Source organism: Saccopteryx leptura, chromosome 8, assembly GCF_036850995.1.
Source record: "Saccopteryx leptura isolate mSacLep1 chromosome 8, mSacLep1_pri_phased_curated, whole genome shotgun sequence".
In the NCBI taxonomy this organism is placed as follows: Eukaryota; Metazoa; Chordata; class Mammalia; order Chiroptera; family Emballonuridae; genus Saccopteryx; species Saccopteryx leptura.
The window spans coordinates 7,803,697-7,824,404 of NC_089510.1; the positions used below are offsets into that span (position 1 = coordinate 7,803,697).

The window sequence follows — 20,708 nt, forward strand, 5'->3', positions numbered from 1 at the left end:
GGAGAAGCAGATGGTTGCTTCCTCTGTGTGCCCTGGCCAGGAATCGAACTCAGGAGGACTTCCAGATGCTGGGATGATGCTCTATTTACTGAGCCACTGGCCAGGCAGGGCCACGGAGCTTAATTTTAAGCACAGAATAAGTTGGGCATTGATTGATCTAAAGTGAGGGGACACAGCCAGGAGGCTGTGAGTCAGCTGCTCACCACTGCTCCGCCCGTGGCCGCCCTCCGACTGTGGTATATGACATAATTATTGTTCCAAATAAAGGACAGGTCCTGGCTTCTCTGCCTGTTCCTACACTCGCCTTCCCCTGAGAATGGCTGCTTCTCCATCCGCGTGGCTGTAGAGATGGCCCCTGGCAGCCATGTCTATTCAGGTCCAAGTTGGAAGACGGGGAGGGAGGAGGATGCTGTGGTTCCCCTTGTCTGTGCGTCCTGTCGTCCCATCTGCATCCTTTCCTTGGTGCTCACAAGGAAGACCCCTTCGGCTGAGGCACTGAAACTGGCTTTTATTGCTTATATTTTTTAAAAAGCTCTATGAGTATGGTCATGGTGTCTGAATCATTCATTATATAGTTCGTGTTCCAATGAGTGAGAAACCAAGTGCTTTCCCGACAAGGAAGGCACAATCCATGTGGGAGAACGCGGCCAGGACGCGGACTTGAGTTCTGACCTTCCTTTAGGAAGCCCCCAACCACACAGAATCACAGACGTTCGTTCTGAAAGGCAACTCATTCCCACTGCTCACTAGCTAAATGATATCGGGAATATTTTCCTTAACCATGTGGGCTTAACTGCAGAAGAGCCCTCAAGGTTCGGTGAGGGGGTAGGTAATGAACCATGTACACTAGTGAGGCTTCTCCCAACATTAAAACCTATGCTGGTACGGCATTTGATATTATTATTAAAGCGGATTCCCCAGACTTATTCTTGAAGCCATATACTACACATGACATGATGGAAAAGCTGCTCGTGCCTGACCAGCAGTGGAGCAATGGATAGAGTGTTGACCTTGGACACTGAGGCCCTGGGTTCAAAACCCCAAGGTCACTGGCTTGAGCACAGGTTCACCAGCTTGAGAGTGGGGTTGCCAGCTTGAGCATGGGATCATCAATATGATGGCTTGAGCCCAAAGGTCGCTGGCTCGAGCAAGGGGTCACTGGTTCAGCTGGAGCCCCCCACCCCACATCAAGGCACAATGAATAATTGACCTAACCAGCCAGGGCCTTTTATTATCTTTTGTGACTAATTTTCAAATACTGGATCTCTACGGATGTAGTCAAAGCTCATTTTTATCTCCTGCGTTCCTTCAGAATCAGCCTCAATCCATGAATACCCCTGGGGAGAGTGGTGTTTACTCCATCACGGAGCTGAACACTGGTTCTCACCCCCATGTTTCAGCTCTGCCGTCTGGCTACCAGAAAGGCCTGAATCAATGAATAATTAAAGTGCCGTAACTATGAGTTGATGCTCTCATCTCTCTCCCTTCTTCTTGCCCATTTGTCTCTTTTTCTCTGTTTCCCACTAAAAAAAAAAAAAAAGGTAAAAAAAGAAAAGCTCATGAGAATGATGGGTAATACTGAAATGTTTCCATTTGAAATGACAATATTGCCTAACTTTTCATGAGACATTTTAGTTTTGCTTAAAAGCAAGTAATCTTAGAAATGGATGTACTCAGCTCCTCCGTTTATTTAAACAAAATTTTGCAAATATTTACCAAGCGCCAGCTAACGGCCTGACCCCACGTGAGCTGTTGTGTCCTGGAAGACGCTGTGCTCTGTGGGAGCTTCGCGGAGCTGGGCGGCTGTGAGGGAGGCGGCCCCTAACTCAGGGCGTTGTGGTCTGGCTGGTGCCGGGCGGGGGTGTGTTCAGGACAAAGTGGGAGTTATGGGTGGGTTTCGGAGGCAGGCAGGGGTGTGAGGGGAGGCGTCATGGAAAAACTGATGGGTTCTGTCAAGGGAACAGAGCCGGGCTGAGCGGACCGGGACAGGAAGGAAGAACCAGGCCTTTCTGGTAGCCAGACGGCAGAGCTGAAACATGGGGGTGAGAACCAGTGTTCAGCTCCGTGATGGAGTAAACACCACTCTCCCCAGGGGTATTCATAGATTGAGGCTGATTCTGAAGGAACGCAGGAGATAAAAATGAGCTTTGACTACATCCGTAGAGATCCAGTATTTGAAAATTAGTCACAAAAGATAATAAAAGGCCCTGGCTGGTTAGGTCAGTCGATGAAGGGCATGGACCCTAGTAGACAACAAGGTTGTGGGTTTGATCCTGGGTCTGGACACACACGGGAAGTGACCAAGGAATGCATGACTGCGTGGGACAGCAAATGAATGCTCCCTTACCCCTTCCCTCTCTCTAAAAATCAGTACAAAGTAAGCCCTGGCTGGATAGCTCGGTGGGTTGGAGTGTCGTCCCAGAGCACTCAGGTTGCTGGTTCGATCCCCAGTCAGGGCACATACAAGAACAGCTTGATGTTCCTGTCTCTCTCTCCCTGCCTCTCTCTTAAAAGAAAAAAAAAAAAAGATAATAAAAGGATCCCTGTATACTGAAGCAGTGGAATCCCCAGAGAAGTGGAGAGAATGAGTTACAAATGGAGTAGAGGCATCTTACCTGCCAGATTGGGTTGAGGGAAACAGTAAGTAAATAGAGTGTAATAAGTAACATTTATTGAGCGACTGCTGTCAGGTGCTTTGTGCTTTGCAAACGCTGAGTCCTTTCACACATCACAACTCTTGAATCGTGGTTCTCTCACTATCTCATTAGGAAGCCCTCTCCTTCTCTTGCCTGCTCTCTTTTCCTGGACTCATCACCGTCCAAAACCCAGTGGATTGTATTTATGGATTATTATTTATTATTCGTCCCTCTCCTTCTCCTAGCATGGGCTTTCTTTCAAAGGGGGGATATTGGTTGGTTTTATTTGTCTCCCTGACACTTAGAAAACATAGCAGCAAGTCGTTAGCTATTGCTGGATGAAGGCATGGTGAAAACCGAGGCACAGAATGGGTTCATCGCTTGCCCCCAGTCCACTAGCCAGAGTGTGGCAGGGCCAGGCAGCGGCGGTGGTGGGAGCAGCGAGCTAAGAGGGCCTTCAGGGAGGCGGTGATCTCAGAGGGAGGGATGATGGAACTGAGGGCCGGGGCCCTGGAGCCACAGCCCGGCAAGAACAGGCTACAGAAAAATCACTGACTCCCTTATTCAGTTATTCCAGTCTTCAGCATATATTTACTGATCACCTGCTGCGTCCAGGCGTTGTAACGGGCTCTGGGGACATAACGGTGGACAGGCAGAAAGGGTTCCGCCCTCAGAGGGGAAGGGAGGGAGGGGAAACAGACACCAGAAAAGGAGATACGTGGATCCACAGAATAATTTCAGGAGTGACCAATCGGGGACGGTGTTAGAACAGGGTGATGAGGTAAGGAGTAACGGGGACGGTGTCAGAACAGGGTGGTGTGGTGAGGAGTGATGGGGACAGTGCTAGAACAGGGTGGTGTGGTGAGGAGTAACGGGGACAGTGCTAGAACAGGGTGGTGTGGTGAGGAGTAACGGGGACGGTGCCGGGCCCTATTAGAGGAGGGGTCCTTGGAGACGGCCTCTTTCAGGCGGTGGTGAGCAGATTCCGCGGCAGGAAGCTGCAGGAGACGATGAGGCTGAGAACCCGGACAGGGAGGCAGCGGCAGGGGAGGGCCGAGGGTGGGGGCCGGAGAGGAGCAGGAAGCCCAGACAGTGTCGGTGCAGGTGGAGGCCTGCATCAGAAATGGAGGGTTCCCAGCCAGGAGAAAAGTCTGGTTCAGACCAGAGCCAAGTGGTTCAAGAAATCGTCCAAAAAGCCGTATCTGGTTTTAAACCAGGAGCCCAAACCAGAAACGACCCTGCTTTTGGATGACCAGCTGAGGGGGTAGCAGCAGAAGGGGCCACCCGGGGTAACAGAACAGTGGGCGAAGGGGAGGGACCTTTCTGTCACGAGAGAATTCAGGTCAAGCCCGGAAGTGCCTTACAGCTGGTTGCAATGCGTCCCCACACTCCGTGCGTTATAGGCCCGGCTGGTGCTGAGGAGCTGCTGGAGGTAAGAGTGGCTTCAGAGAACATCGAATACAACTGACCCCCCGCCCCCGCCCCCGGTGCTGCGGGCCAGGCCAGTGGTCCCCAAACCTGTGCAGACACAGGACTCCTGTGGCGTGTTTGTAAAAATGCAGATGACCGGGCCCCACTTCCAGAGCTTTCCATTCATTCCCATGAGGACGGGACCAGGAATCTGCATCTGTGACGCCAGCAAGTGGTCTCAGTGGCCAGCCAGCCCCTGGGAAGTGTGGAAAAGGGGCCACTGAGGCTGACGAGGTCCGTGAAGCCCTAGGAACGGAAGGAAAAGCCTGTGTGTGCAGATACGTGCTTTTCTCTTTTTCTGGGGAGAGGGTCCGTATCGTTACAAGACTATCAGGGACTTAAGCACAGATCTCGTCCTGCACCTTGTCTCACAGAGTAGGAAACGGGTCCCAGCAACGTCAGTGGCAGAGATGGGCTGTCTCCCCGGAAACAGGGTCCCAGCAACGTCAGTGGCAGAGATGGGCTGTCTCCCCGGAAACGGGTCCCAGCAACATCAGCGGCAGAGATGGGCTGTCTCCCCGGAAACAGGGTCCCAGCAACGTCAGCGGCAGAGATGGGCTGTCTCCCCGGAAACAGGGTCCCAGCAACGTCAGCGGCAGAGATGGGCTGTCTCCCCGGAAACAGGGTCCCAGCAACGTCAGCGGCAGAGATGGGCTGTCTCCCCGGAAACAGGGTCCCAGCAACGTCAGCGGCAGAGATGGGCTGTCTCCCTGGAAACAGGGTCCCAGCAACGTCAGTGGCAGAGATGGGCTGTCTCCCTGGAAACAGGGTCCCAGCAACGTCAGTGGCAGAGATGGGCTGTCTCCCCGGAAACAGGGTCCCAGCAATGTCAGCGGCAGAGATGGGCTGTCTCCCCGGAAACAGGGTCCCAGCAATGTCAGCGGCAGAGATGGGCTGTCTCCCCGGAAACAGGGTCCCAGCAATGTCAGCGGCAGAGATGGGCTGTCTCCCCAGAAACGGGTCCCAACAACGTCAGTGGCAGAGATGGGCTGTCTCCCCAGAAACGGGTCCCAGCAATGTCAGTGGCAGAGATGGGCTGTCTCCCCAGAAACGGGTCCCAGCAACGTCAGTGGCAGAGATGGGGTGTCTCCCTGGAAACAGGGTCCCAGCAATGTGAGCGGCAGAGATGGGCTGTCTCCCCAGACGTTCTCCTCGCACGCCCCTTCCCCTCGCTCTCTCCTCCCTCCCCTGCTGACTGCAAGGGGGGGGGGTTCAGAGAGAAGCAGGGAGGGGGCTACATACCTGTGGGGGGGGGGCAAAGTCCTCGAAGGGTCGGAGCCCAGGTGGGACAGATCGGCAGAGCGGGGAGGTACAATGAAGCTGCCCCCAGGAGGAACCCATCACTCACCTGTGCTGCCACCTCAGGCCTGGCCCCTGTGGCGTCCTGCCTCCCGCAGCACTGCCAGCCAGGACTGAGGGCACAGGTGCCCTGGGACTGGACAGCGGAGTGGTGTGAAGTCTGCCTCCCGCAGGACTGCCAGCCAGGACTGAGGGCGCAGGTGCCCTGGGACTGGACAGCGGAGTGGTGTGAGGCCCGCCTCCCGCAGGACTGCCAGCCAGGACTGAGGGCGCAGGTGCCCTGGGACTGGACAGCGGAGTGGTGTGAGGCCCGCACCCCGCAGGACTGCCAGCCAGGACTGAGGGCGCAGGTGCCCTGGGACTGGACAGCGGAGTGGTGTGAGGCCCGCCTCCCGCAGGACTGCCAGCCAGGACTGAGGGCGCAGGTGCCCTGGGACTGGACAGCGGAGTGGTGTGAGGCCCGCACCCCGCAGGACTGCCAGCCAGGACTGAGGGCGCAGGGGCCCTGGGACTGGACAGCGCAGTGGTGTGAGGCCCGCCTCCTGCACCCGAGCGGGCAGCGTTTCCGGGCTACCCGGCCTGCACTCCGTTCGCTCTCCGTTTGTCTGTCCTCTCCGGCCGGTCGGGACTGTGGCCTCACCCCTGCTGGTGCGTTCCGGTCATGCTTCCTCTCGGGTCCTCCTGCCAGTCTGGGTGCCACGCCCCTGGTCCTAGCTGGTTCCCCCGTCTGTAGTGTGTGTCCCGCCCTCCAGTGTGGGCCCAAACCCTTCAGACCTCCCTGAACTTCTGGGTCCGCTGGCCCTGCTCCCCTCCCTTTCTTTTCTGAACCAGCAACTCGTCACCTTGGCCTCTGGCCTCTTTTCTGTCCTTGGTCTTCTGTCCTGGTGACCAGGATCCTCCAGTCCTGGCTCCATCTGGCCACCCTGTCCTCTCCCCACCCGGCTGGCCGCTGCGACCCGCAGTTCTAGGGTTAAACAGATTCGGAGCTGACCTCTCTTGCAAGGCAGCCGCGTCAGAAGGCTGGTCTGACACCTGTTCCCTGCCTCTCCCTGCGGCCTGCGCCAGCTCACCTCAGAGTCCGGCTGGGGAGTCCACCGCTGTCCCGCCCCCTAGGACAACGGTGACTCTCCCGGCCGGTCATCCGGGGTTCTCTCCATCCGCTCCGCCTGCCAAGTCCCTTCTCCTCTGTTCCTTTCTTTCTCTTTCCTCCTCCTCTCTTTTCCACTCCCCGCCCCCACCCCCACCACACCGGCTCTCCCGTGGCCTCCCTGGCATCGCCTTGCCCGACAGCAATACTCAGGAAGGAAAAGGTGCCCGGGCTCTTTGTGCTGACTAATGCCATCTTTGTTTTGGTGCCAGGTTTGTTTTGGAGACGGCTGTCCGGGAGGGCCGGGCAGTAGGGGCAGCCCACAGAGCCTGCCCTGGGCAGGGGGAAGGAGGCAGGGCATTCCCCCGACAGCTGCCTCTGCTCTGTGGGCGATGGCTCCAACACCTGGCCTTTCACACACACAGAGACCAGCTCGCCTCTCAGGAGACGCCCGGGTCTCGGATTCCATCAGTGCAGAGAGGCAGTAAATGACCCCAGAGTCCGCAGACGGCTGCTGGGAGCAGGGACGCAGCCCACCCTGTCTTAGAGCCTCCGGCCAGGAGGTCGCAGGGGGGGCTATGCTTGGCGGTCACTGGTAAGTGGTGTGAGATTTCCTGTTGATTCTTGACCCTGTAAAGAAGTTGCATAGTTGATTCCTTGTGGAGGATTAATCATTTTCTCTCTCTTGCCTGGGACTGCTTCTCACATCCTGTCCTGGGTTTCACTTGTCCCAACGATTTCATTTGAAGGGCGGGACATTCCTGCCAAACCCCCACCCCACCCCCTACCCCCACCCCCAGGGCAGCCCGCGGTCAGGACCAATGAAAGCGGAGTACCTCATCCACAGGGTGACTAAGAACCCAGGCTATTTAAGAGGTTGCAGGAATGGGCTGGAAAACTGGCTTTTGCTTTCTGTGCTGACAGACACGCTCTCCTCTCCTCTGCTCCGGGCATCGCTGAGCAGCAGCGTCAAGAGGGAACAGCAAAGCCCGCAGACTCCCGGCCACCATGTGCTACGGGCAGTGCGCCCGGTGCATCGGCGTGAGCCTGGTGTCGCTCGCCGTCCTGTGCATCGTGGCCAACATTCTGCTCTACTTCCCCAACGGGGAGACCAAGTACGCAGCCGAGGAACACCTCAGCCAGTTCGTGTGGTACTTCTCCGGCATCGTGGGCGGGGGCTTGCTGGTACGTCGTTCAGAAGGAGGAGAACCTCACAGGCGCTCTCTCCTCTTCAGTGGGGTGCTTTCTCGGGTTGTCGTGGGAAGTCTCTGACAATGCCTGTCTCTGAATCCTGTGGGGTTCGTTCCTTCTTCTTCTGAGAGCAGCAGATTAGGCAAAAGTTGAGGTTAAGTGTATAGTTGTGCGAATTTTATCGGGTGTTTGTGTCACAAAATCCGCTTTCAACTAAAAGTGAACGACTGTGTTGCTAAATGCTTACGTTAGAACTAGAAACGGACACTAGCTTGTGAATCAGATGGGAGAGCCTGGGGTTCCTGGTCCTGAAGCCTGCAGTCCCAGGAAAGTTCTGCTCCGGGGAGCTGGGAGGGGTCGGCTGGTTTTCTGTCCAAATCAACAGAATTTGGGATCCAAAATCTCTGCTGTTTGTTCTCAGGCATCTCTGACAGGAAAAGGGGAAAGAAAGAGTGACTTGTGAGTGCACTGCTACTTAGAAAGCACTGTCCATTTTCTCCTTTATGTAACCCTGGGGTGTGGTGTCTAGCAGAGATCCCACAGACAGCAGCGCGCCAGTGTCTAAAGCGAGTGGGGTGGAATGTGTTGTTTTTTCCAGGGTTTGTTTTTAACTGAAGGGAGAGGAATTTGCCCTGCCAGTCCTGGAGCCGAAGATATTAGCTTTAACCACAGCACGGAAAGAATGCGTGTAAACCTGAGCTTGCTACTTGAAAACGCTGAGGGGGAGAGTCGTAAAGGGAGGTTTCAGGGAATTGCTGATACTGGATGAAATAGTTTTCTTAGCCCAACAAAGGCTATTAAAGCATTTAAACTTTCATATTGTACTAATGATGGTTTGATAGATCTGCTCTGAATTTAAACAGTAAGGTGAAAACAATCATCTGTCCTTAGTATAATGTTGCACTTGTTTAAGCTTCTGATCTCAAGCGCAAAGTGTTTCATGCTTACTTTCAAGAGTTTTATTAGAAAGCTACAACAGGAGTCATAGCCTCAGAGGAGCAGTTCGCTTATTACACCGGGCTTTCATCTGCCCTACTTCCCAGGAAGGGCTCAATTATTCTGTTACAAATGGTTGACATCCTCTATGTTCGACCACGAAAAACAAGTCCGAGTTAAAAACAAGGTTTAATCTAGTTCCGAAACAGCATTTGCTATTGTGGAGCAAACACATTCAAAGGCTATTATGTTAGTGCTCCGGTACCACACCCGGTCCTGCAGAGTGCTTTGATACATTACATGGAAACAAGCAGACATTAAGGTTAGAGTTCTTTTTTTTTTTAAACAAACACATATTGCATTAGAGGCTTCCCCCCCTTCATCAGTTCACATTATCTGAGGTACTTGATCAACTTAACCCAAAGTCGGTCAACCATGTCAGAAATACACACACACACATATATATACACACATATATACATACATATATGTATGTATGTATGTATATATAAATGTATAGTTATATATATATATATAGTTGTGTGTGTGTGTGTGTGTGTGTATATATATATATATATATATAGTTGAGCAAAGATACCAAACCGGGCGCCGGTAGACTTGGGGAAGACTGTGACTTTCATTTGCCCCTTCTCTAACCAGATCCTGCCGCCGGCGTTTGTGTTCATGGGGCTGGAGCAGGGAGACTGCTGCGGTTGCTGCGGCAACGTTGACTGTGGCAAGAGATGCGCGGTAGGTGGTCCGGCTGTGGGGGTGCGGTGGCCTCGGCCCGGCTGGGGGACACGGTGGGGCTCACTGCGGGTGTTCCTCCCCCACCCCCACCCCGCCCTCTGCAGATGCTGTCTTCCGTGGTCGCCGCTCTCGTCGGCATCGCCGGATCGGGCTACTGCGTCATCGTGGCGGCCCTGGGCTTAGTGGCAGGACCCGTGTGTCGTGATGCCTACAACCAGTGGAACTATACGTTTGGCTACACCGAAGGAGAGTGAGTATTTGTTCCTCGACAGAGCCCACGGCCTTATTACCCACCACGTGGTCACAGCGGCTGACCCATGAAACTGCAAAGGCATCATTCAGCCATCCACCCCCTGAGGAGGCATTCGAGGGTCAGAGGATGGATGCTCCGCCCCCGAACTGGATGGGCTCTAAGAGGAAGGGATACCCCCATTCAGTCCTCGTGAGAGCCCTGTGAGGTGACGTTGACTACTGCCCCATGTTAAAGATGAGGAAACAAAAACACAGAGAGGTGGAAGAACTTAACCGAGTCACATTGCTGGGACATGCAGTCAGGATTTGAACCCTAGCAGCCTAGCTGTAGCTTGTGTGCGTGCAGCGTGGTACACTATTTCAGAACAATTGGCTGGTTTTACTCTTTTATAAGAAAGTACTATGGAATCCTTGTATGGAGCAAACTAGGTGAATTTAACCAAAGCCTAACGAAATATCATACTACCCCCCCCCCCCCCACACACACACACGTGCGCGCATAGAACACAATAACTGTTAGTTAACATGATCAGGCTATATAAGACAAGTCTTCTTCACTATTTTAACATCAGGATAATTTAAGATGTTGCATTGTTTATGTTGATACTTACTTCTTACCTGTTCTTAAGAACAGAAATGGCTGAGAGGCACTGATTTACATTATAACAAACGAATGTCATCCTTCCTTGAATTTTGAAAGGTTTAGTTCCGAGTTACAAGAGTAAAAACTAATAGGAATAATGAGTTTTAATTACCTTTATATTACAAAGAAGGTTTGTCCCCCATGAACTGTAGAGCAAACAGTAAGGTCATAAGGTCGAGTGGGGAACTGGAGAAACCTGGGTTTGATCCCAGCTCCGCACTCAGCCCCAGAGGGGGCAGCACCCCTGAGCTGAGCTCTCGGCCTGTCACTTACTTCACCTGAAAAACAATAATACCGAGGGAAGTCATCAACGAGACGCTGCGTGTGTCACAGAAGCCGACACGCTGTGATCACTGCCAGTCTCCGCCGTTAATGTGACCTGCTAGCTTACAGTGGATACAGCCCAATGGGAACCCCTGAGGGGAGGTTAGCACTTAACAGGAGTTTAAATTAACAGGTGTGCAAAAATTGTGATTTTTTTTATTTTTGGTTTGGCACCTACTGAGTGTACTAGACGGAACTGGTTATTCATGTGCTCACAGACGTACAGAACCACCGCACAAACCCATCTCTTACAAAGGGGGTGAGTAACGCAGCTGGAATGTGAGGCGAGGTGAGAGCCGTCCCTGCATGTTTTTTTATGGCTGTTTGACTCTACGCCCTCTCATGACTCACCCCTGCTTCTGCAAGAAGCCTTCTGCTTCTACACCGTCCCTCATGTCAACCTGTGCAGGGATTGTGACATGGGGATACCTGGTGGTCACAAGCCAGTGACTAGCTGCTCCCGTAGCCACGTGGGGCCAAAGAATTTTTATTTTTATTTTACATTGTGTCCTGGAATCACAGGGTTTTATTTCTGTGGCACGCAGAAAGACAGGGCTAGCGGGACAGAATTTTTTTTTAATTAAAAATTTGAATTTCTAATTGGCTTAATGAACCATTCCGAAGTGAGCTCTCTCGTTTCCAGCCTCCGTGTTCTGTTGTAAGAAGCAGCGATGAGGAAAGAACCATACCAGACTTGTGTCTCTTAGCTTTCTCCCGCATGACTAAATCCTGTTTCATTAAGGACTTAAATACACTGTGAGGCAGCAGAGGTTGAAAGTCGAGGAGAAATGTGAGAGAGTTTTTCAGACAGTAAGAAGCTCCAGGCATTGAGGAGGTCTCTGAAGGGGTAGATATATTCAGATACGACCTCAGCATGTATCCTCACGTTCCTCACGGTGACTCTGGACAGTTGTGTATCATTGAATTACTTACGAAATGTGTTGAGAACCTAGTATGTGGTGGGTAGTGGTGCAGGGGCTGGAGCGACCAGACCAGAATGGAAGGTCCGGTGTGTCCCTTCATGAGGCTCAGGCCGGTGGGCAAGCTACCCAAGTAGGTATTGTCCTTGGCCCAGGCGGGGGGTCCTCCTTCTGCGGACCTCAGACACTCGGGCTACCTGATTAGTACCCTTGTTGCGCCGAGACAGCCTGTTGTCTGTCCCCTTCAGCTGAACCTTTCCAGGACAGAGCCCAGGCCCTGGTCACTGTTGTGTCCCCAGCCCAGCTCGGTGTCTCGCTCACACGGAGAGCTCAGTGCTCTCCACTGGGTTTTATGGTTATCATGGCAGTGAGATCGGGCTGAGGCGTTGTGCCGGGGAATGACATAGGCCGGAAGGATTTGAGATAGGCCTTTGAATTAGTTCATTCTTTTTTTTTTTTTTTTCCTGAATGACAAAAAAAACACCTGACAAAAAGTAGCTTCTGAGACATCCCAGCAGGTACGGTCGTGTGTCAGGAGTTTCTCTTTTCATCCGCAGGTACCTTTTTGATAAATCCATGTGGTCCCAGTGCGTTGAACCCAAGAACGGTGTGGAATGGAATATCTCTCTGTTTTCCATCCTGCTGGCTCTGGGCGGATTTGAATTCATCCTGTGTGTCGTTCAAGTGATAAACGGGATGCTCGGAGGCATCTGTGGCTACTGCTGCACCCACCATCAGGTAAGAGCCTGGGCGCCAGCCGCTGCCTGGCCTCCGTGCCGCCCGTGACCCTAAGGCCCCAGTGTTTTTTTTTGTTTGTTTGTTTTTTTGTTTTTTTTTTTCTTTTTGAAGCTGGAAACGGGGAGAGACAGTCAGACAGACTCCCGCATGCGCCCGACCGGGGATCCACCCGGCACACCCACCAGGGGGCAACGCTCTGCCCACCAGGGGGCGATGCTCTGCCCCTCCCGGGCGTCGCTCTGTTGCGACCAGAGCCACTCTAGCGCCTGGGGCAGAGGCCAAGGAGCCATCCCCAGCGCCCGGGCCATCCTCGGCTGCGGGAGGGGAAGAGAGAGACAGAGAGGAAGGAGGGGGGAGGGGTGGAGAAGCAGATGGGTGCTTCTCCTATGTGCCCTGGCCGGGAATCGAACCCGGGTCCTCCGCACGCCAGGCTGACGCTCTACCGCTGAGCCAACCGGCCAGGGCCCGCCCCAGTGTTTTTCACCACAGAGAAAAATATTAGATCCAACGCTGCTTAGCCGACCGGCCTTTGTTCCCACGCCGCCTCCGCGGCAAAGCGGCGGCAGCTTCCGGTTTCCTTCCCGATGATAAGTTTGTTCGAATGTCCCAGGCCCTGGGTTCCTTTGGTTCTTGGTCACACTTCGGCTCCGTGAATACCGGCAAGTGCCGCCCGCAGACAAAGCGCCCCGCGCAGGCGCGAACCCACTGCCCCCTTCGCGGCCGCAGCTCCGGCTCCCACTGCGGACGGAAAAGACACGCGGGGGCTCCCTCTGCCTCTCTCGCGCCCCCAGCGACTTGTCACAAATACCAGAGGACAGCCACTGCGCTCGGCAGTGTGCTGAACCCATGTTTCAGATGAGACAGTGACTCGGAAATCACCTAGGCAGGGAGTGACAGGCTTCAAACCCCCCCCCCCCCCGGTCACGTGAGGCCCCGCACCTGCTCGGCACCCGTGTGCAGCACTGGCTGTCCCTTCGCGTGTCCTACGGCTCCTTCCTAATAAGGAGTCATAAAAAGCCCAACCAGCTGGGCCTGGAGAATCCCTAGATGCCTTTCAGGGGCAGCTCATGAAAAGCCTTTCATTGTGATACAAAACCAGGAAGCACTTGTTTCCTGGGGATATGAGTTTGAAGAGAAATATGCATTCGTTAGTAACGGGAAAGTTCTGGTTTCTATAGCCTCCTAAATCTCGTATATGATTGAATTGATGGAAGTTCAGCTTTGGTCCAATTTTGAGGGGGTGGTGTGTGGATTTACGTCTTAATTCTGTAAGACAGGATTAGGTAAACAGATTTATTTAATTATATTTTTCTGGCCTGACCTGTGGTGGCACAGTGGATAAAGCGTCGGCCTGGAATGCTGAGGTCACCGGTTCGAAACCCTGGGCTTGCCCGGTCAAAGCACATATGGGAGTTGATGCTTCCTGCTCTTTCTTCCTTATCTCTTGCCTCTCTAAAATGAATAAAGTCTTTAAAAAAATTTGTTAAAAAAATAATTATATTTTCCTAACCATTTATTTCTCTGGGTTCAAAGTCCCTTAACTTTCTTTTACAATAAGACAGAACCCACAGAACTAAAAGCCCATTGTTAGCATTAAACAACCAAACAAACAAACTTTGCTGTAAGTAAATGGAAACTTTCTATAATTTTTGAGGGGAAGTTAAAATAAAAAATCTAGTTCTCTTTATCAGACAAGTACAGCAAGATTAATAATTTCCTTGGGAGCTCGCCAAATTCCCAAGAAGACAAAAGCGCGGGAGACCTTCACCATGGAGCTGTTTCCCGGCGCTCCGGTCTGGGAGCGGCCGGCGGACCAGAACCCCTGGGATTACTATAACGCGACCTATCTTTAGCCTGGGGCTTCCTGTGAGGCCAAGCTGAAATCTGGTGAGGCCCCGCTGGACTGTGGGCTCTCTTGCATTTTGAAGACAGACAGACAGACTGTCCGTGACCAAAGCTGCTGTCGTGGCTCCGCGGGGGGACACTCGGCTCTAGGAGCGGGCAGAGGGTCCCACGGGGGTGGGGTTCACCCTCTGGGTCGCAGGAGTACTGGCTTCTTCCCAAACACCGCACAACAGATCTGTTACCTTTGTGTATCAGACAAAAGTGACTTTCCGAGGGCAGGATTTTAGTGGGGACGAGTCAAGCGTGTAACTCGGTAGCATTTAGTTAGAAAGGTGACTCACACGGAGCCCACTCCTGAGTGAAACTCCCAGGGTGCTATCTCTACAATCCCGAAGACGAAAAACCAACCCCACACACACCCCAAGCCAACTGGGCACAGGTGAGCTACGGTTTCCACAGCCCCGTTCTGCGGCCGGCTGGCGAGTCGGACAACGGGTCTGTCTGGTTGGTTTACGAAGCATTACTGAGGCATTGTTGGCCAGAGCTCTGCTGAAGTTGAGGTCCGTCTGCTTTACGCCTGCTTAAAACAGGAATTGAAAAGACTTGAAATGTCACCATTGTTTGTTTAGCCTGATTGTAACCTAATGCACATTTCATTTTCTCTACAGCAATATGACTGTTGAGAAGAACCATCGCAAGACAGAAGAACCACTCTCCCTTTATTTCACTGTAATTTATATATTTTACTTGTATGAATGTGTAAAACTTTGTACTGCTGTATCATACGTGGTATATGCTACTTTTATAACTGTGTGTGAGGACGGACATCTTCGCGTGATGTCAGTGTTTGCACGGGGCAAACAAACAGCTGTTTCTTTAAGGAAGGGAAATTTAAGCCACACTCTGGAGGTAATTTACACACTGAGTGACGGTCCTCAGCTCACTGGAGATACACCCTGGCTTGAAGTAATGTTTCTGAGGAACATTACAAAGATCAAGATGACATTCCAATCACTGCTGTACATATGTGCTTGTGTTGATTAAATGAAAGATTTTTAGTTGCTTTTCTTTTTTTAAGACAATGAAGGAGAAAATCCAACAACTTGAGAAGATGATTTTCTTTCACTGTTTATATGGTGTTTCCCGTTCACGAGCCTGCAGATCTCTATCAGGCAGCGTCTTTGCAGTGCTCTGCCGGAGAGCCAGCTCCTTGCCCAGGGCGTGGACTGACTGAGGTTGCTCCACGCCCAAGGAGTGATCAGAATGTGCCAGCTGCTAGTTGCTGCAAGCACTCCCAGGTCCTAAACTCTCCTACCACGTGGAAAGTTCTCTGTCCTTTAAAGACAAGCACTGAGGATTGCGCCTTGAAAAAGAGAAAGGCCTGGGTGCTCGGACAGGAAGACGGGAAACGGAATAAAGCAGTTGAATGACATCATATGAAAATGGGGGGCGGGGGTAGGGCAGGAGGACCACAAGGACATACCCCAGACTTGCTTGTTTAAATACAACAAAATAAAGTATTCACTGCCAGGTTTTTTCCTTGTTTAGTGTCCTTGTCCTTTGTTTCAAGTGTCCCCTTTTCTTTCCTTATCCCCCCCCCCCCCCCCGTGTGCAGGTTGTGAAACCCTGTTGCTAGGGGCTCTGTGTCTCCCCGGTTCCATGTCCCACTTTCTCTCCCTAGTTCTCCCGCCCTCTCCCACCTTCCTCTGCCCCCATGCGCTGTACTTGCAGTGCCTGCCATCCCTAGGGGCCCTCGCCCCAGGCAGTCAACCTTCCTTTCTGGGGGGGCGGGGGGAGGGGGCATGCTGCAGCCTCAGGCTCCTGGGGGGAGGGGAGGTAAGAGATATTCCCTCTCCTGATATTTTAGGTCGGTTGTCTAGAGTTAGTCTCTTTCAAGTGCCAGGATCCCCTGATCTATTTCTTGGAAAATGTCTTTGGAAGCGTTTAGCTTTCAGCGTTGTCCGATAAGGAAGCAAAGCTGTGATGGCCACTGGATCCAGAAGGTATCTTAAGACCCACAAACAAAGCGGGTAACTCCGTAGAATATAACAGCTTATGACAGTGTAATTTATGTAGGGGGGTGTGGATCGGAGCAGAGCAGACGCCCCAGCCATCCCGCACAGATGACTTGCCGCTGCTGACCGCTGCTCCTGCGCTTTTTAAGAGTGTAACGCAGTGGTCCCCAACCCCCGGGCCATGGACCAGTACCGGTCCATGGGCCATTTGGTACCGGTCCGCAGAGAAAGAATAAATAACTTACATTATTTCTATTTTATTTATATTTAAGTCTGAACGATGTTTTATTTTTAAAAAATGAACAGATTCCCTCTGTTACATCCGTCTAAGACTCACTCTTGACGCTTGTCTCGGTCACGTGATACATTTATCCATCCCACCCTAAAGGCTGGTCCGTGAAAATATTTTCTGACATTAAATCGGTTCGTGGCCCAAAAAAGGTTGGGGACCACTGGTGTAACAGGTGCTAACAATTGACAAGACAGAGGGACCGAGAATGTGGAAGTGTGGTAACGCCAGGGGCCAGGCCTCCGGTGGTCTTGCCAGCTTTGATTGTTTATAACTGATACTATTGCCAGTTTGATATTCATATCCAGTTATCACACCTCCCTAAAAAGATATTTAAAGCTGCATTTGAAGGGACACAGATGACTGTCAACTAGAAGACGGCTTTGGTACGCTTGCCAAGAACAGTGAGTGAGGCTGGCCCATGGTCACAGTGTGAAACAAAAAAATGAAATCTGGGGCAGAGAGATGAAGCTGGCTTTGTTCTTTCACCTGCATCTGTGGAGGGGTTTGTTTGCCTAGGCAATAGGCAGGTAGTTCGTAGGGAAGCTTTGCCGGCTGTTAGACCGCAGAGCGCCCCCTGCCTGTGAGGGCCCAGCAGTGCTCTCCTGGCTGAAGTGTCCTCATCTTCGCTGGCCCTCTGGCCCTGGCCGTGGGAGGAAGACCACAGACAGACTCCTTGGAAGGATACTGCTTAAAAGAGAACTAAAAAAAGCACACGGGATTACAAAGTAAATCACTATTTTGCAACACTTTATCAAAATATTTTTGAAAATTATTAAGTTGTCTTGTCGGCCATCTCCACCCCATCAACAGCTGTGCACAGGAAAGCAGTGGCCCCTGGGATAGGGCCTGAGATTTGTACTTGTGCAACATGATCCCGACTGAAATAAAACTGTGAGATACTCGCAACAATTTTAATATGATATAAAAACAATATGGAGTTTTGTTGTTAATTAACGCATCATCAGTGTTGCTGATATTACTGTGACTTGTTGCATATAGTTCATTACAGTTTAATAAAAATGACTTTTTTTCCCATCCCAGTTTAACACTCCTTCTCACAGATATCTATTCATGGACCTCTTAGGCGTTCTTAGGCCAGGTTGAGAATCCATGCAATAGAGGATCCAAAAAGAAGCATAATGACCAGTTGTGTCTTGTTTTCCTAAATGGATCCTCAGAGAAAATGGCAGGAATAGGCCCTGGCCGGGTTGCTCAGTGGTAGAGCATCGGCCTGGCGTGCAGGAGTCCCGGGTTCGATTCCCGGCCAGGGCATACAGGAGAGGCACCCATCTGCTTCTCCACCCCTCCCCCTCTCCTTCCTCTCTGTCTCTCGTTTCCCCTCCCGCAGCCAAGGCTCCATTGGAGCAAAAGATAGCCTGGGTGCTGGGGATGGCTCCTTGGCCTCTGCCCCAGGCGCTAGAGTGGCTCTGGTGGTGACAGAGCAATGCCCCGGATGGGCAGAGCATCGCCCCCTGGTGGGCGTGCCAGGTGGATCCCGGTCGGGCGCATGCGGGAGTCTGTCTGACTGCCTCCCCATTTCCAGCTTCAGAAAAATACAAAAAAAAAAGAAAGAAAGAAAGAAAGAAAGAGAGAGAGAGAGAGAGAGAGAGAGAGAGAGAAAGAAAGAAAGAAAGAAAGAAAGAAAGAAAGAAAGAAAGAAAGAAAGAAAGAAAGAAAGAAAATGGCAGGAATAATTATTAGCCACGTTAGTCATAGTAGCAACCATGGAGCTCCTCCAGTGTGTCAGTTACTGTACTTCGGTTCTACACGGTATTTCATTCAAATCCCTCAACAGCCCTAGAAGGTGGGACTTGTCTCCATTTTATAGTAAAAACTCAGAGAGGTGAAGTAATCTGCCTAAGGTCGTACCTTTCCCAAGCAGTGAAAAACTGATGCAAATCCAGGTCTACCCTGAAAACCCAGGCTTTTCAGCTCCTCTTGCTGGTCCCTCTTCCTCAGCTACTCCTGCCCAGGTGCAGGGATCTCCGCTCCCTCAGTGCTGACTCAACCTCTTCACCCACCTGCAGGGGCCCCTGTGACCCTCACTCGTTCCCGTTCCAGAGCTCAGATGGGAGTGATTCATTTCCCCCTGGTTTGCAAAGGCTTTAGTAATAGACATTGCCTTAGCCCAGAGGAAACAGCTCATTCAAGTTACTGGATATCCTAGTTCATTTGTATTTATGGCTCACACTCTGGATGCGTAATATTCTGAACCCCTCAATTGGGCTGGAAATTCCCTCAGGGATGCTCAAACAGCTCATTATCATCTGGCAACGTAGAAACAATAAAAATGATGCAAAATCGGAATCAGCTGAGTAGGACACAGGGCCCCAAATTTAGCCACTTCTATCTAAGGGTCATAGGGAATAGTACCCAAATTCACCATGGTCACCGAGTTTACAAACAACTGCCTGCGTAAAGGACATCCCTCGAACTGAAACCTCAGAGGCTCGATGGGATGTTGCCTTCATTACAGTTTGTTTCTTATATGTACGAGAATGCTTTGATTACATTCGCTTTGATGTTTACCCTGTGTGGGAATGGAGAGATGTGGTGCAACTCTTCAGAAAAGCAAAAATCTACACATCTTTTAACCATTATTTTTATTTATTTTTTTGCAAGAGAGAGAGAGAGACTAAGAGAGAAAGAGGGAGAGACAGGAAGGGAGAGACTAAGAAGCATCAACTCGTAGTTGTGGCACTTTAGTTGTTCATTGATTGCTATTCATATGTGCCTTGACTGGGTAGGGGGGGGCCTCCAGCAGAGCTAGTGACCCCTTGCTCAAGCCAGCCACCTTGGGTTTCAAGCCAGCGGCCTTTGAGTGCAAGTTAGCAAACATGGGATCATGTCAATGATCCCATGCTCAAGCCGGCAACCCCACGCTTAAGCTGGGGAGCCTGTGCTCAAGCTGGTGACCTTGGTTTCGAACCTGGGACCTCATTGTCCCAGGTTGATGCTCTATTCACTATGCCACCACTGGTCAGGCTAAATCAGTATTTTTATTTTTAGAAATTTATTTTAAGAGAATCATCAAGGATGTTCAGTTTCCAGGGATAATTTTGGAAGTATTGTTTACATGAAAATAATAAATGATAAGAACCTCAAAGTCCAACAAGAAACTGGTTTGAGCAAATGTTGTCAGAACAATAAAATTATATTTATATTTAATATATATTGCTAAAGAAAATAACTGAAATGTTGTTTTAATCAGATTCTGGGTGATTTTTAGGTTGATTTGCTTATCTAGACTTACTAAAGTTTCTACAATAATCACATTACTTTTGAAAAGAAAATAAAAATGAGGAAAGAGAGATTCAATTCTGAAGTCATTCAGGGAGCAGTCCAGTTTTTGAAGGAAATGCCTCCAATGTGTGGGAAACCACTGTTCTTTTGGTGAGCCAAGGAGTAGTTCTCAGCTAACACTGCAAATGAGCCAGCAATTTGGGGGGGGGGGGGGGCTGGGCCAGGTGGAACAGGCAGTAACCACAGCTAAACTGGCGATTATGAGGCCATCATTGGGAAATGTAAGTTCATGGCACCTATTGTTGCAGGAAAACAACACCTAAACAGAGAGTAATAGACACCTAGACAACTTATGGAGGAAGAAGAATTTATTAGTAGCCAGCGGAACAAATAAGACTAGTAGCACGAAATCATGAGCTCCCTGAAGTGAGATTTCTTACGTCTTATGTACGTTTTACAGGGTCCATGCAAGGGGCACGTGATTCTTTTGAGGTCCTACGTGCACCTCGTGACTCAAGGTGGGACGGGGGAGTTTGGGCGGGGCCACAAAGTGGGGAAGGGGTGTCCGGACCCCTGGTCCTATCTGTTTACAGATCCTGTTTTTCTCCTGAGTACTGTAAGCGTCTCCGGGAGATCAGTTAGAGAGCTATAGGATGTGGATAATCTTGAACTGGCTGAGTCAGTCATTCCCGCAGGCCCCTCCTCCTGCCTCCCTCTGGTTTCTCCCCTCTCACTAGCTACTAAATAAAAACATTTAAAAAAAATGTTACCTACATGATCTGTTTTTGTTTTTAGTTTTAAAAATGAAAGTAATAAAATTTCTTTACTTTAAACATAGCCTTCTGTTGGTCAAATACGTTTGTAAATATGATGTATGTTTGCTCGCTTATACTGTAGTTTGCACCGGGTGTGGGGGACAGGCTGTAAGCAGGCCGGGTCCTTATAGCCTAAGGCTTAGTTTTAAGACTAAGCTTTTCCCCACACCCTTGACTGTTGCATGATGTGGGGTAGTGCACTCTGGTGAGAAATCCCATTATGCCTCAGATAAGTGAGTTTTTATCAGAGAC

The 20,708-nt window shown here is 51.0% G+C and overlaps 1 protein-coding gene across 1 annotated transcript; it reads left to right on the forward strand.

Moving 5' to 3' along the window:
• The first annotated feature begins 7,500 nt into the window (after positions 1-7,500).
• On the forward strand, positions 7,501-15,626 carry TM4SF1 (transmembrane 4 L six family member 1). The gene is made up of 5 exons (XM_066347006.1): positions 7,501-7,677; positions 9,280-9,369; positions 9,474-9,619; positions 12,066-12,246; positions 14,760-15,626. The coding sequence occupies exons 1-5, from the start codon at positions 7,501-7,503 to the stop codon at positions 14,772-14,774; spliced, it is 609 nt and encodes a 202-aa protein (XP_066203103.1). The 3' UTR covers positions 14,775-15,626.
• The last annotated feature ends 5,082 nt before the right edge of the window (positions 15,627-20,708 follow it).

Coding starts and splice junctions, on each gene's coding strand:
- TM4SF1 (XM_066347006.1), top strand. CDS start 7,501: ATGTGCTACGGGCAGTGCGCCCGGTGCATCGGCGTGAGCCTGGTGTCG. Junction 7,678..9,279: donor TCGTGGGCGGGGGCTTGCTG/GTACGTCGTTCA, acceptor TTCTCTAACCAG/ATCCTGCCGCCGGCGTTTGT. Junction 9,370..9,473: donor ACTGTGGCAAGAGATGCGCG/GTAGGTGGTCCG, acceptor CGCCCTCTGCAG/ATGCTGTCTTCCGTGGTCGC.